The following is a 16,246-nucleotide window of genomic DNA, read 5'->3' as shown; positions in this document are numbered from 1 at the left end:
AGCACGCGGGTCTTACTGCAATGCCATCTGCTTTGTGCCTGTTACTCTTAAATCTTTTATTTTTTCCCCCTCAAGGGAGATCTCAGTGACAGTGTATATAAACCTCTGCAATATCTTTGCTCTGTTTTTTGCTATATGTCCCCCCTCTCTCTCGTGTCTCCTGGAAAAGACCCCACAGAAACATTTGAACTCTTCTCTGTCATCTCCTGGAAAGACACTCTTTAACCATTTGTCTCAAACTTCTAATTAATTTTTTTCCCCTCCATTTAGAGCTACAAGTGTTTTAATATTATTATTTCTTCAACAGTTCAACATGATGTAACGACATCAGTGACATCAAATCAGACATTTCACTCCTGGTTGAGAATGCGTTGACACACAGAACGTTGTTGGTCAAGATTATCTAGAATAGCATCTGACTGGATTTACAGCATACTAATGGGCAATGCAACTGAACCACTTTCCCCATTAAAGAGCTTTTCCTCCTCCACAGCAGCAATGCCCTACCAAATGATAGAAAGAAACCATGCAACACACTAGATCTGTCCCTTCGGCAGGAATGTCTCGTTAATCACTTTTAACTTAATCCGGGGTTTAAAGTGCCAAGTAAGAATACCACAGGCTCACAAATTGTCTCTGATTCAGCGCCTCATCCATTTAAAAAAAAAAATAAACTGAGAAAAAGGTCGGCGCTTTATATAAAGTTATCACTGATGAGCCAAGCTTAATCTGTCCGATGAAAATAGACATTCTCGCTTTGTCTCTCCAGACAGTGTAAAAAAAGATAATAATAGCACATCCCTTCCTGGTACATGGTTCTCAGAAGCTGTGTTCTCTTGACCACACTAAGCCCTGAAGCTGCACAAAGATTTAATCAAGACTGGAGGCCTATGGGGACACCATATTCTTGGCAAAAGATCCCTTTCTTTTTTTACATATACTTTTCACAATTATGCATGTTTTACTTGTTAAATAAATATCTATCTATGTGCATTGGATTTCACTGCACATTAAAGTGTGAGAGAGCACAGAATGAAAGCCTAAACTGGAATAAATCTAGCATGGCAGGAAACAGGGATCATGACTTTATTCCTTACTAGACTCTTGTTTCCTTCAGAGGACATCTGAAATAGCAATGTTGTGGTGTCCTACATGTTAATTTGCTTTGCTGGTGATGATATGTTGCCTTTGGAATAAAAGTTGAATGACCTTTCATGGATTGACTCCCACAAACCAGTGTATGCTGATTATATAAAAACTGATAAACTAAGCCCTCACCAGTGCTAATTTGGTTTAAAAAAAGAGCATGAATGATGAAAAAAAAACAAATTAAAATTGTGACACCCTTCCTGTGCAAATCTCACAGACTGCCGCAGTCATTGCCTTTGATTGGATTGTCCAAAGTAAAATGATCAGTGCTGGGATTTGCAGGTTAAGAAAGCTTAGAGATTTAATACAATGACGTCACATTAATTAGTCGCCTCTTGGATCCCTGTAACCATTAAGCCTCTTCATTCTGCCAACTTACCGGAGACGATAGGAGGTTTGTCATCTGCGAGGAGCAAGAACAAGCTATGCCACTGGGATCTGCAGGAAATTGCTGAACACTCATTCTTTGCTTCCTTTTGAGGTTCTACAAGTAATGCAGCAGTAAGAGGAGAGGGAAAAAACCAAGCACAATGGCAGACAAAGACAGTGTGGAGAAGTACCTGGAGAATAACCCCCAGGTTGCCAAAGAGTACTTTGATAAAAAGCTGAGGGCTGAGGTACTCTCTGCAGCGTTCACAGACAACTTGGAAATCAAAGATCCGGCCTCTTTCAAAGATGTAACCCTAGCTCAGGAAGCCGCCTTGATCTTTGACATGGTCAAGGAGCTGCAGACAGCGACCAACATGGAGAAGTCAATGCATAAGGTCCTGCAGAGAATATGCCTTCTGGTGAACGCAGACAGGTGCAGCTACTACGTCTGCAGGTCCAGGAATGGAATACCGGAGCTGGCGACCATGCTCTTCAATGTCACACCAACCTCCAAATTTGAGCAGAACCTTGTCGATCCAAACTCGGAGATTGTGTTCCCTACAGATATGGGCATTGTGGGCTTTACAGCGCATTCGAAAAAGCTGCAGAATGTTCCGGATGTGAAAAAGGTGAGCTGATATTGCATCTCCGTTGCTCTTGGTACTTGTAGTGATTCACCCACCTGTTTGTTCACTGGCACAAACCCTCTCAGTTGGTGTGTTGCCCTCTACAAAAGATTGTATGAATGAAAGCTGTAAAAGCAAGCAACTGTGAACTACTCTCACTGAATTCTCAAAAAGTTCAATAAAAAAAAAAACAACAATAGAAAAATTTCAAATGCTAAAATGAAATACGTTAAAATGTTACTGGATGTCAGAAAGGTCAGTTTTCAGTTTTTCGGTTTACCAGGATACATTTTGCTATCTTGCTTTCTTGCAGTTCCAAGTTATGTGTGCACAGCTATAAGATATGCTCCCTTATATGGCATATGAAGCTATCTGGAATCAGGGGAAAGTGTGAATAATATGTAAATACCGGCTGATTTGGTAGCAAGACATAACAGGTTAAATGATCAGACAGCAAGCAGTTTATAAAATATTGCAAACTCAACAGAAATGTGAAGAGGATAATTCAGGTGACCATGTAGGCCTACTATGTACATTTCAATATCATGTTCAGCAATCAGCACCGTTTCATTTAAGTCATTCAGGTCTGTGACTAATGAACCCTCCCCAGTGTTTAGGAAACATGAAATATTGATTACCAATGTAAAACGTCTAACGGATATCAGGATCTGCCTTTTGCAATCATGTGTCTGGTTCGATGAGAACAGTCAATATGAGTTTTAAAGTAGCTGAGTTACGAACATTATGAACATTATTTTAGTCTTATTTTAGAATATCCCTTTAAAACACAAAAGGGATAAAATACTGATGTTCAGCATTAAAGTTTAACTAAGATCAGTTCATGCAGTTTGGTTATTTTGAGGCTTTTTGAGACAAAAAAAAAACCTACAGTGACATTAATACAAATTGTGCAAGCGATGTGCTTACACATTCGTTACAAGATTCACCAAAGCAGTACGATAAAGACATTTACAATTATTAACACTGTAAACACAGCATTTAATACTTCGTTAATCTGAACACCTGTTCATAGTAGATATCTGGCTAAGGGCAACCCATTTTAAAAGTCTGGTCAGTCTTCCGAAAGCTTATTCTACCACCACAAAAATAATAGCCTACTAAAATTGTGTTTAACGGTTGTTTGCTGGCAAAACGACCATTTTAACAGGAAAGTTTCATTTAGCCCATTCATTACAAAATACACTGGCGGAGTTGTTCTCGGTATTAGCAAGGTTGCTAGCTAAATCTCTGTCATGGTGTTACGTCTGATATCTAGCGCTGTAAGAGGTAATAAATAACCCACGCCTGCTAGCGAGCTATATAGGTCTACAGACAGAGGTAAAATTTCTCTCTCGTAGACCAATACGTTGTACTGCTATCGTAATTAGGATGGCCCTGTCTCTTCGAATTTTCTTACTTGCACAAGGTGACGCTGGTACTTGTGCTGTGGTTTCTTAATACTAGGATTCAATTTATGTTGACTTCAAAAGAACGCACTGTCATTATAAAAACACGTAATGTTGAGGTACAGTAGGCTATGTATAGATTATTGGCTCATGCACTGTTTCGGACCTGGAGTCAAGAATCGGAACAACATCACTGAACATCGGTCTAAAAGATATCATGAATAGAGTTGATGGATGCAGCAACGTGCTATTAAAAATATATTCTTAATAGCTATCCCTCAATATAACCAGATTATTTGCCATCCGAGAGTTGTAAAGTGAGTTGCTGATGTGTTTACTTGCAATAAATAACACAAAATCGCAAACAATCGTGTACACTCCGGGGGAACAGTAATTCGGTCACATGTAATACCGATGTCAGAACTTAGGTACACTTGATGTATGGGACCAGTACAGTAATTTTGTACCTTTGATTTCTGTGGTCTCGATACGAGATTGGCTGGTGGCTTCTTCAAATATGTAAAACAGTGTTTCTCAACCCTTGTCATGCGTTCTAGAGCCTATAGCAATTAGAACAATTAAAATTAAAATGCGTATTAATAATCTGTCGCACATCTATTAATAAAATAAAGCAGAAACACCCTTCCTTTTATCTATGCATACCTGATGCAATATTTTCTTCAATGTGAGTTTATAACCGATGAATTGCGATCATTAACAGCTCAATAACATCTATTGCATGAAGGCTTCAGATGAATCCGAGATTTATATACGCTGTAGATGGTCAGGGTTGGCTTTAAGACTCAACACATTAGTTTGCTTCTTTATTAATGATAACCAGTAGAATCAGCTCCATATTTTACAGATAACGATGATTCTTCTTCTTCTTTTATTATTATTATTATTATTATAATTATTATTACTGAGCAGCATTAGGCAAAGTAGCAGAAATCACAGATGTGCCAGTAATGCTGTCAAATCTTACATTTACTGTCACATGCACGGATAATTCAACAGTCTCCTGCTTTGACATCAGCTATGCTAGAATTTAAATATTTCCTGTTTGACCTGACTGTCCATTCTCCACAAAAAGTGTTTTTGAAATTGATCTTAGAATCTTAGAATGTAGAGTTTAACTACTCCTTCCAAATGTGATCTGTCTACAGGCCTAGTACATGGTGATTATCAGCAATGTGCCCTTTGTCCTTCCCAAGGCCTGATTGATGATAAATTAATGTGTTAGTTAAAATACCTCAGTTTATACAAATTTATTTGCATTTCATTCCAAATGTTAATCAGTTGTACGTTCACAACGCATCATCAAAGAGCACACTAATTCTGTGCTGATTCTGGAGTCTTTCTTTATTATCAGCTAATACGGTTGTAAATATTATGACATTAAAGTTTGTTATAGTTCCAGGCATACACTGGAAGAAAACCAAATAAATAAACCAGTTAAAATGTGCAAAATATTTCAGTTGACTGTGTTACTGAATTTGTGTGGATGTAACTGGATTCGTAACATATATGTACAATGCAATGCCCTTTTTTCTTTTTTAGGTTTCTCATTTCAGTGACTTTGTGGACAAGCAGACAGGGTACACAACAAAGAATATGCTCTCAGCTCCAATCCTGAATGACAAGGATCCTATTGGTGTTGTCATGGCATTAAATAAAATTGGAGGGGATCAATTTTCAAAAGCTGACGAGGAGGTAAGATCAGGTGCCCTGCTCATCAGTACTCCCAACAAAGGCCATGGGGCCATGGATTAAAGGTTTCAGATCCAAGTGACTCTCACTGACACTAATCACTCTACTGTAGTGCCTGGATTACACTCAATGTACATCATGTCTCGTTTATTGTGCAGTTTATACAGCATTCCTTTTGAAAAGTTTACTTTGGTTCATTTAGCTTCCATAAGTAATAGCTGAAGTATAATGCAACTTTGAGCTTTCAGTTGTCCCCAACACTTCACTGTCCTCAATGGGACCAGTGTCCCCCAGCTTTAGACGGGCTGCATCCATTCAATTAGTCTTACGCTATCAGCAAGTTCTTCAGTTCTGTATTTCTCTATGTACTACTTTAATACTGTACCTGACTCATGTCAGTTCTGTTCTTTACCAAATAATATATTGCAGTTATCTGAACAAATGTTTTTCTTTTTTTAGATCTTTGCAAAGTACTTGAACTTTGCATCAGTTATTGCTAAGCAGCACTACACTGCATACTTGTGGAATGTGGAATCCAGGAGGAGTCAGGTAAGGACATCCTTGCCCGAGTTTGTCCCATAAATAAAAAATAAATGTATGTAATATCATCCCAATAACAATAGCATAAAAGAAGGGTCTAACAAAATAATTTCAGATCTAGGCTCAAACTTATCGATCTTTTAGCAATCCATAATATTGGACACAGAATAGTTGGAATAGAGGCCTCATATCCTTCCTGGTTACTTTTGCATTCTGTAAAATGGCAGATTGGACACTTTCATCCATGCTCATATGTCTATTTGTCTCTTATACATTTCAACAGGTGTTGCTGTGGTCAGCCAGCAAGGTTTTTGAGGAACTCACGGATATTGAGCGTCAGTTTCACAAAGCTTTGTACACTGTGAGAACCTACCTCAACTGTGAGAGGTATTCTGTCGGTCTCCTGGACATGACCAAAGAGAAGGTTTGTGTTAGATACACAGAAAGGTATTATACATAATGAAATTCACTGTTTACCTATATGTTGAAAATATGACTTGTATATGAAAGTTTCCAGTGAAACTGAGAAGAGTGGCACATTGATTTGACACTTCAATCCATGTAATCTCTGTCTCTCTGTCTAGGAATTCTATGATGAATGGCCAGTCAAACTTGGAGACGTAGAACCATACAAAGGTCCAAAGACCCCAGATGGGAGAGTATGTATCCAGTCATTTCATTGTTTTTTCTATATAACTTTCAAAGTGCAGCTTAGTAAAGAACTTATAAACACAGGTCACGTTTTATACAAATATATATTATGTATGTATGTATGTATGTATTGATTTATTCTTATATTGTCACTTTTTGCTTTCTTCAGGAAGTGAACTTCTACAAGATCATCGATTACCTTCTGGAAGGAAAGGAAGAGATTAAAGTCATACCGTGAGTATATATGGATTTTATGAGTCCACAAAATCAAGTACACAGATGCCTCTTCGGTACTTTCCCCTTTCCTTTTTCCCTATCATTAGACATCATAATATCACACAGACCACAAGAAAACACAAGAACAGTGAATGGATATTACAGTATAAATGTTACATGCCTTCTACTTTTGAAGCAACTGGTACTGCTGTCCTCGTATCCGCTGATACACTATATATTTTGTGTCATTTCTTAGTCTTAGTCAATAGTAAGCAGATTCGTCTCACAATAATAGCAAGACACAGTAGCAAATCTTATGTTAATGGTTAATAACATTCAGAAAGTATGCTAATAAAGGATGTGTTCTTTTTTTGTACTTGAAGGACACCCCCTGCCGATCACTGGGCCCTAGTTAGTGGGCTTCCAGCCTATGTCTCAGAGAACGGCTTTGTAAGTTTTTGTTTGATATGCAATATTTCATATAACCGATTAACTACTTTTGTGATTTCAAAACTTGAAATGGTTTCCATTAAATTACTTGCTTCTTGCATACTGTGTGTCTGTAATATATTTTGGATTTACAAAAATACAGATTTTTATCAGATTTATAAATTTTATCAAACTACAAATGTGTCTGCCATTTGTCTTTGGTTTCCCTATATCATATTTCCAGAATATGTGATGTTTATTGAATGGACAGGTCAAAGTTATGTTAATGTTTTCCACCTGTAGATCTGTAACATGATGAACGCCGCAGCAGACGAATACTTCACATTCCAGGTAAAACAGCTGAACACTGTTGACTTTAATTCATCAATTTATGCTATATATGTCATACTTAATGAAATCTATTTTTTGTCTCGAAAGCAAATGCTGCCAAAATGAAATGCATTTTAATCAAGTCTGTTACTGTCCTGTTTCAGAAAGACGCTGTGGACGAAACCGGCTGGAAGATAAAGAACGTCCTGTCGCTTCCTATTGTCAACAAGAAGGAAGAAATTGTTGGAATTGCCACATTCTTCAACAGAAAAGATGGCAAACCATTCGATGAACATGATGAGCAGATCACTGAGGCAAGTCAAAACAGTTTCATCGAATTCAGCTCATGTTTCCAGTGATCCAGTTCTCTTTTTTTTTACCAGGTGAGACTTAAGTACACTAACTGAGGTTCAATGGTATTGTTCCAGGCGCTCACCCAGTTCTTGGGATGGTCTGTCCTGAACTGTGACACCTATGACAGGCTCAACCGAATGGAAAACAGGAAGGACATTGCACAGGAAATGCTCATGTATCAGACCAGGTGTACCAAAACCGAGCTTCAGACTATTCTGGTGAGCCATTTGCTAAGCGATGACCAGAGTTTGGGGGTTTACACTGTAGCCCTATAAGACTGAGACACATTCTTCATTTGCGTATTTTCTTGCAGAACACGATGGAGAAGTTCAACCAAGAGCCAGAGGACTGTGATCAGAAAGAAATGTACAAACTCTTGGTATGGAACTTAACTCTTTTCAATAGGGGCTTAAATCAGCTAGAAAGGTAGTAGAGCGTGGCACATAATGAGTGAGAATGACATACAATGAAACATGGAAAATAAAAGCGCTACTTATACACAACATAGTTCAGCAATTTTATTAATTACTTATACACAATATAGTTCAGCAATTTTATTAATTGACATAATTGACATGATTAATTAGCCTAGTAAACTGGCATGATGTAAACCTAAACATTTAAATGTCCTCACAAACTGGTCACTGGCACTGTTTACAACAAAATGTAACAAAATGTCAGACAATTCTGACACGAGTTCTCACTGTGTGACTTGGGCAGAGATCAACTATCCCTGAGTGCAAAGATGTGGAATTGCTGGAGTTCCACTTCAGTGACTTCCCTGTGACGGAGCACGACCTGATCAAGTGTGGGATCCGATGCTTCTTTGAGCTGAACGTTGTGGAGAAGTTCAAAGTTCCTGCAGAGGTAAGACATGCATCCTAATGATGCATTCCATTACAGCCCACTGAGATAAACAGCCCTGTGCCACGGTGTGCAAGCATGGTTACTCCTCTGAATTAGAAGTCTTGTCATTTTTTTTATATTTCCCAGTTTTTGCTTGTGAACATGCCCCAAAAATTAACCTTGTTCTATTCTGTGGCTGTCATTTCATTGCAATGAACTTTTCCATGTTTCGGCAAATGACAAAATGATCTTGTATGAACAAGAATGATGGACTAAATATTCTCTTGGACTGTCTTCTTGCAGGTTCTGGTTAGATGGATGTACACCGTTCGGAAAGGTTACCGAGACATTACATATCACAACTGGAGGCATGGGTTCAATGTGGGCCAGACCATGTTTGCTCTTCTACTGGTAAGATTTGCTTTTCAGTCAGCTCCATATGGTGCTACTCACAGTCTAGTGTAGGTCATGAAGAAATGCATTGAAGGGAACCCACAAGCAAATGGATACTGTTTTTGTACATTAATCAAGCAGACAGTCTCTGTGTCTGATGCCTGAAGGCTGGCTTTTAATTGCCTCCCAACCCTCACAGACTGGAAAACTGAAGAAATATTACTCTGACCTCGATGCCTTTGCAATGGTGGCGGCTGCATTTTGTCATGACATTGACCACAGGGGAACCAACAACTTGTACCAAACAAAGTAAGCCTTTTTCCTGTCAAAGCTAGCAGTCTGCTCATTTTTGTGAATGTTGAGAATCACAGCATAACTCCTCCTCTTTGTTTAGTTATATTAGATGTCAAAAGCCTGAACCCCATTTTTTATTTGCAGGAGCGCATCTCCTTTGGCTAAACTACATGGATCATCCATTATGGAGAGACACCATCTTGAGTACAGCAAGACACTAATGGCAGATGAGGTTGACTACATTCTTTTGTTTTGTTGAGAAATTTTCACCGGCATCATGCCATCTGTTGTAAAAGGTCTTGCTAATGGTGTCCATTTTAATATCTTCCTCAGAGCCTCAACATCTTCCAGAACCTTCAGAAACGTCAGTTTGAGACAGTGCAACATTTGTTTGACGTTTGCATTATTGCCACAGATCTGGCGTTGTACTTCAAGTGAGAGCTTGCCCTTTACCAAACATCTCTGTTTGCCTTTGTTTTGCCTTTGTCGTGTTTTCACCATGTTTTTACACATTTCAGATTCTATTGGTTGATATCTGTCATTGATGGTGGAAAACGTGCACTCAGACTACTGGTCTTCAGATATACATAGCAGTGTATGAATAAAAAGGAACAAACCTTGAATGTATTACATGCTGACTGGATATTATTTGTCTCTTAGGAAGAGGACAATGTTTCAGGCAATTGTTAATGCCACGGAGCCAATGGCAGAGGAGCAAGACAGAATCAGCCACATTGCAAACAATCCCATCAGGAAGGAGATTGTCATGTAAATATAAGTATTCTTGTTTCCTTAAGCCTAACACCTCTCTGGGGGATGACACAGCATGGAATAATATATTGTACAGACAATGAAAAATGTTTACAAGTGTAATGCAAGCCGTCCTCTAATACCGAGGCATTCTCCTTTTTGAAACAGGGCAATGATGATGACAGGCTGTGATCTGTCTGCCATCACAAAACCATGGGAGGTCCAGAGCAAGGTCTGTGCAGTGGTCACTCCACAACCAATACTGACTCCCTTGTAGCTGGTTGTGAGCAGTTGTTTATTAAACAGGAAGAATGATAAAGAATTGTCATCACCATCAGCATTATTTTTTAGGGGAATTTTAGGAATACATTTTAAGTAAATTGAACATTGATCTGCATTGTTTCAGGTTGCTCTCATGGTAGCAGCTGAATTCTGGGAACAAGGAGACCTGGAGAGGACAGTTCTGGATCAGCAGCCCATTGTAAGTGTTTCACAAATGCATTCATGCTATCAAATTCATGCTGATTATGTCACTGAGAGTTCCCTGACTTCTCTCTCTGCTTCCTTAGCCCATGATGGACAGAAACAAAGCGGATGAGCTTCCCAAGATGCAATGTGGTTTTATTGATTTTGTGTGTTCATTTGTGTACAAGGTAAGCACACTGCTGACATACACTTTTGTAATCACTTGCTTTACTTCACTGAAGTCAGGTTCCAAGGATTCTTAGGTAACTAGAAGTAGAATAGGTAGAACATGGCCAGATTGACTGATTTTACATTTAAACTAAGAGCAATTAATAGTGTGACTACACAGAGTTGCCCTCAAACTAACATATCAACCTGCAATTGCATTAAAGTATTATGAATTGTATGAATTGATTTGTATAGGTAAAAGACTAAATTACAAGTAGAAAAAGACAAGAGTTTGATATTATTTTTGGAGAACAGACTGATGTCTATGACATTACTGTTGGTAATATCTGCATTTAAAAAATGATAATCAAACTGCTTTAATCGTATGATGAATGTTACTTTGTTGTAATTCTCAGAAAAGTCAGTGAATCAAATTGATAATGGAAAAATGGCTCTAAAATACATAAGGCCATAATCACAGAAACTCATATATATGCACCAACCAAGCAACACAGTCAGTGAAGGATCAGTGAGTCCAACGGGGTCATCTTGTACCCCATGAACTTTACCAAAGGAATTCTCACAAAAACAGGAGGCTGGGTGACAAGACTGTGTGAGCGTGTGGAGGCCCGCAGTAACCTGACCCTGCTCCCGCACAGGAATTCTCAAGGTTCCATAAAGAAATTACACCGATGTTCGACGGACTGAACAACAACAGGATGCACTGGAAGGAGCTGGCCGACGTCTACGATGCTAAGATGAAGGCTATAGAGGAGCAGAAGAAGGCGCTGGAAGGCAATGACAAAAAAGGTAACTTCACCAATTGCAAACAAAGCCACTCCAAAGAGCATCTGCAGCTGTTTATATGCCATTATGTCACTATAACATCATATAGATTTTATAACTATAATATTACAGCCAAAAAAAAAAAAATTTACATACAGTGCGCATTGCAACATACCTCAATGAGGATTCAAGAATGAAATAAAAGTATTCCATAACTTTTCCCATACATTGCTCTCACAGGAAGACAACATGGAAGTAACAGGAAGTAGGAGCCAATAGCCTGCTGTGGGTTTCATTCTCCCCAAATGCAGACACCACTTCAACTTTTAAAGGCAACAATATTACGTTGGGAGGAAAATTCAGTATTGCAACACATATTGAATAAGGAGTGAATAAACAACAGCAGGGGTCTTGCAGATGGTTCAAGGCCATGAATCCAGCAGTATTTTCAATCAGTTATATAACATTTATAAGTTACCATTCAGATTGTCATTACATCTGAAATCCATTCCTACCCAAAACATTATCTTCCTAGCCATCACCCTTTCAGCAGTACGTTGAATTACCAAAGATGGTCTGTCATACACTGATAAACACATCTGAAGCATCATACAACTTGGTTCAAGAGTGCTACAGAGGTAACGCTATGTTATTACACTTTTGGGGAATCCCCGTGTTTGAAAAAAACACATTGTTCACTAAGACTACAGCTGGTAGGACAGGCATATTGCAAACTAGGTGTGCTCTGAACATGTGCTTATGAAATTGTACTTGGCATACAAACTGCAACTCCCATCACCATGCACTGCAGAGCAAAAGGCAGGACTGATAGCACGCGTTGGTCAAAGCAAACTCACAAAACACACACAGGACGGGCTGGGAAAGGGAACGAGAAGTTGCTGACGAATGAGAATGTTTCAGCAAAACGCACCAGCAGGTTTGGTGTGTGCACATGGTGCCATGTTAGGCCTGCCTGTTTTTTGTGTGTTGGTGAGCTTGGGGAAAAACTGAATGTGTCCTGACTCCTCTCTCTTCTGTTAGATGGTGAAGGCGGCGACGGGTCGAAGTCCAAAACCTGCACCATATTTTAGACGCTGCCCAACTGTCCCCGTGGTCTGTGGGGGGATGCGTGGGCACAGTTGATGGCCAGACAAGAAGGAGTGAGAGTTGCCAGGCCGGATGACACACCCTTTCTACCTTGCCCTCACACACTTTCACGGTGGTGGGGGTGAGGCCTTCCCTGAGGACCAAAGAACCAAAGTTCAACCTGAAACTCTGCAGCATCAGCATCAGGTGTAATAACTAAAAACAATAGCACACAAGTCTTTCTAAATAGATGGGATTTTTTTTAGGTGAAAGGATTTTTTTTAAATCTACCTTAGGCTTTGCTGCTAGTTGTGACCTCTCAAACAGCACCTGATAATGCAGAAAGTCTGCACCAAGCCACATTTTACTCGAAATCTTCCTCAAGTTTTTAAAAAGAGACATTTCTAACAGTCATCTTGACACTGAGCCATTTCAGAAAGAAATGCTCAAAGACAACTGTTGATGTCTTTCTATAAATTCATAGTCTTGAAAGCGTTGCTACTATATCAGTTGATGTATTAAGAGAGTGGCATAGCTGTGGGTCAGCAGTCACATTTTTGTCTGCTAGCAGCACGTTGGTGATGATAACATTACTTGACCTCTTGTTGAGTGTTTGTGAACTCTTGTTCCTATCATTTGGAGTAGGACCATGAGAAATCTGCATGAGGCACAAGAGTGAAAATACAGTTACCTTTGGTCGATGATCATTTTCATCATCGTTTTAAAGCATATTTTATCCTTTTGTTAAGTTGTTGCATAACAACTATGCACCATGTACTTACAGTGGAGTTTGGGGACAACACAGTCAGTAAAATGCTCCCTTTAGGGCTGTGTTCAGGTTTCCCTGAGGAGCTCCAGGTATTAAAGAAAATTGTTGTGACAGCTGCAAAAGGTAAAAAATGCTCTGCAGCCACCACAACATGGATTTAGTTAATGTGTTTTTTAGATGCCTGAACATCAGGGTTCCAGGAGAATATCTTGCGGGATTAAGAAGCACATGCTTTTATGAACTTGTTATTTATAATGCACTGACTAATTTAATTCAGTAATATATACACATTACAAATACAGGGTGCATATACACTTGTACTATATGTACACACACTAACATACACACACTCACACACACGCAAAACACCTATATAAACATATATTTCAGTACCATAAAGGACAGATTAATGTTTTATCAAACCTTCATGCCATATCTCACAGTGTAATCAATAATTTATCATCAGATTGCATTCAGTTACAAATCACACAGTACCTTTCTCAGAGAACTGGAGACTTACAGTTCTGTTGACTTACAGCTGCCAGGTCTAACTGAAACAAATGCCAATTTCAGAATTTGAAGGTTAAGATTTCTTGGACACCTTTAATTCTTTAAATCTTTTTCAAATACTTAACAGACCCTGTTAATAACGTTCATGTCCGAGCCATAAGTTTGAATGATTTAATTGTAAACATTTGTGTGCATTCAGTTTTTAATTTTATTTACTAGGAGAATAATCATTTTACCCAATGAACAAAAGGTCTGGTTTCAAGCTCTCCTTTTAAGTGTGAGGATGGCTGCTGTTCTTCAGAGTTCCTTTGGTTTAGTAATAAGAAAAGGGACCACTCAGGGTTACACCCATCATTTTCCAGAACTAAGTCTTAGGTGTGATCAAAACAAGTGCAAAACAACACGGCTTGTTTAGAATTCTTCGTTAACACTGATCGCGCTCACAGGATTTGACATGTTGTCACGTTATGAGGATGATATGTCTGATTTACAATGGGGGACAACTTTAACTGCTTTTATACTGAAGAGTGTTGTCTTGTCAAAATGTATGGACTTGACAAGGTGATAACGTAGGAAGCATGACACAGTTGGTCACTTCTCTTAATGATGATATAGTTAAAAATTCTAAACTTAATTTACGTCATTATACATTATACTCCTGATGTTTAGAACCATGACAAGATAATCTATTCTTGTAATCAAAATGCTATATGATATTAAATCTTAAACGTGAGAAAGAGTATGATACTATGCTATATTTTTACAGAAACAGAATATATAGTTTATTGTATGGATATGAATTATGTTGTGAAATGATACATTGAAAATGCACTTTCTGTCCATGACACTAATCTCCTCAAAAAGGGCATAGATATCAGACTTGCAGAACTCAAAAAACAAGATTAAAATCACAGGATATATCAGTAAGGGGTGGGAATATACATTTAGTCTGCTGTAAAAGGAAAGTAAATACATTACAAGTGGTTTGCACCTTGAGTCTGTATAAAATCATCTGTACAGTTGTAAGAAGATCAGACTAGCCTGGATTTGAGTGTGTGCCAGCTCTTCGGATCCGCAAAGATTTAAACTTTAAATGCCCTTCTTATATAAAGCAGACTACAAAAGTCTTAACAGATCTGTATTGAGAAGGGCACCTCATGTATTCACCTGACAGATGGAAGCACATTCTGAGACTTTGACAAATGTCAAAGTCCATCTCTTTGCCGTTTGATCTTTTGTGGTATACCCAAATACAGGTGTAACATATTCACCTAAAATGCAATGAGGGAATAAATGGGTAATATTAGGAAAAGCTTGGGTGGGACAGCTGTCTGGTACAGCTCGGATAATAAAATGGATTAGTTTTTCAGAGAACGTGCTTGAAAAATGGGTGCAAAGTCCAAAGGGTCAATGCAAAGTTGATACAAAGTTAGAGGGTCAATATTTAATCAAGGCCACCAAATTAGATCATTTATCTGGGTTATCACTGTCATTTTAAGAGACATGATTTCACTTTCTCAGACCTTCCATACTTCCATGGAAAGCTCTGCCATTTTAAAATGTCCCCTCTCATTTAACCTACAGTTCATCTATAAGGAGCATTAATCCTATAAGACTGGCTTCAGTAGCCTAAAATGACTTTACATGTGCTCTAGGAACTAGTAATGGCTTTTCCTAGATTTGCACTTGAGACACCTTGTATCAGGACTCTACAATTAGATTAAGAGTAAGAAAACAGGAAGGGGAGAGGAGTTAATCTTGTTTAAGTTTATCGTTCAGCTGTGAATTTAAAGTGTTCATGTACATAACATATATAAATATATGTACATATGCATGCATATATGCGTATGTGTACAGGTCATAAAAAAGTGTGTTTAATAAAACTAATGTTGACATTAAAAGAGCTTAGCCTGATATCTTAAATATGGCTGTGTGTTTGTGTGATAACGAATAAAAAACTGGAAACCAATAAAGCCATTACAAAGTTCTGAAGGTTTTATCTGAGCCATTCTTCCACAGTGTACCACCTGCTCTTCATCAACACAAAGCTCAAATCTGAACAAGCTTCGTTCTTGCTTCCTTCACACGGATAGTAACACACACACACACACACACACACACACACACACACATATGCACAGGTTGTCCATTACTCAGCCGCAGAGGGTTATAAGGAGACCGCTAAGAATACACACATTCGTTCTCATGGCCTCCGTGCCATGCTGGGGATTACTTTATAAAGCTGGATTAGCTGCGGCAAAGAAGATCAGGATAACGGACAGCCATAGAGGCACAAGCACATTTCTGCTCGGGGGTCTCCTCACTGAACAGCACTTCTGTTCCCGGTCAGTGAGCCACTATGCTGTATGGCTGAATTCCTGCCTTCATTCCAACAAGTG

At 38.7% G+C, this 16,246-nt stretch overlaps 1 protein-coding gene across 1 annotated transcript; it reads left to right on the top strand.

Annotated features, from left to right (window-relative positions):
* Nucleotides 1–1,679: 1,679 nt before the first annotated feature.
* pde6c (phosphodiesterase 6C, cGMP-specific, cone, alpha prime) lies at nucleotides 1,680–12,573 on the top strand. The gene is made up of 22 exons (XM_036542491.1): nucleotides 1,680–2,147; nucleotides 5,111–5,263; nucleotides 5,720–5,809; nucleotides 6,084–6,224; nucleotides 6,385–6,459; nucleotides 6,621–6,685; nucleotides 7,051–7,117; nucleotides 7,400–7,447; nucleotides 7,591–7,740; nucleotides 7,855–7,998; nucleotides 8,094–8,159; nucleotides 8,501–8,647; nucleotides 8,930–9,037; nucleotides 9,219–9,328; nucleotides 9,458–9,545; nucleotides 9,647–9,747; nucleotides 9,974–10,081; nucleotides 10,232–10,295; nucleotides 10,470–10,544; nucleotides 10,633–10,716; nucleotides 11,356–11,506; nucleotides 12,524–12,573. The coding sequence occupies exons 1-22, from the start codon at nucleotides 1,680–1,682 to the stop codon at nucleotides 12,571–12,573; spliced, it is 2,553 nt and encodes an 850-aa protein (XP_036398384.1).
* The last annotated feature ends 3,673 nt before the right edge of the window (nucleotides 12,574–16,246 follow it).

This window comes from Megalops cyprinoides, chromosome 1 (assembly GCF_013368585.1).
Source record: "Megalops cyprinoides isolate fMegCyp1 chromosome 1, fMegCyp1.pri, whole genome shotgun sequence".
In the NCBI taxonomy this organism is placed as follows: domain Eukaryota; kingdom Metazoa; phylum Chordata; class Actinopteri; order Elopiformes; family Megalopidae; genus Megalops; species Megalops cyprinoides.
This window is presented reverse-complemented; position numbering and strand designations above follow the sequence as displayed.

Coding starts and splice junctions, on each gene's coding strand:
- pde6c (XM_036542491.1), top strand. CDS start 1,680: ATGGCAGACAAAGACAGTGTGGAGAAGTACCTGGAGAATAACCCCCAG. Junction 6,460..6,620: donor CAAAGACCCCAGATGGGAGA/GTATGTATCCAG, acceptor TGCTTTCTTCAG/GAAGTGAACTTCTACAAGAT. Junction 9,748..9,973: donor GATCTGGCGTTGTACTTCAA/GTGAGAGCTTGC, acceptor TTTGTCTCTTAG/GAAGAGGACAATGTTTCAGG.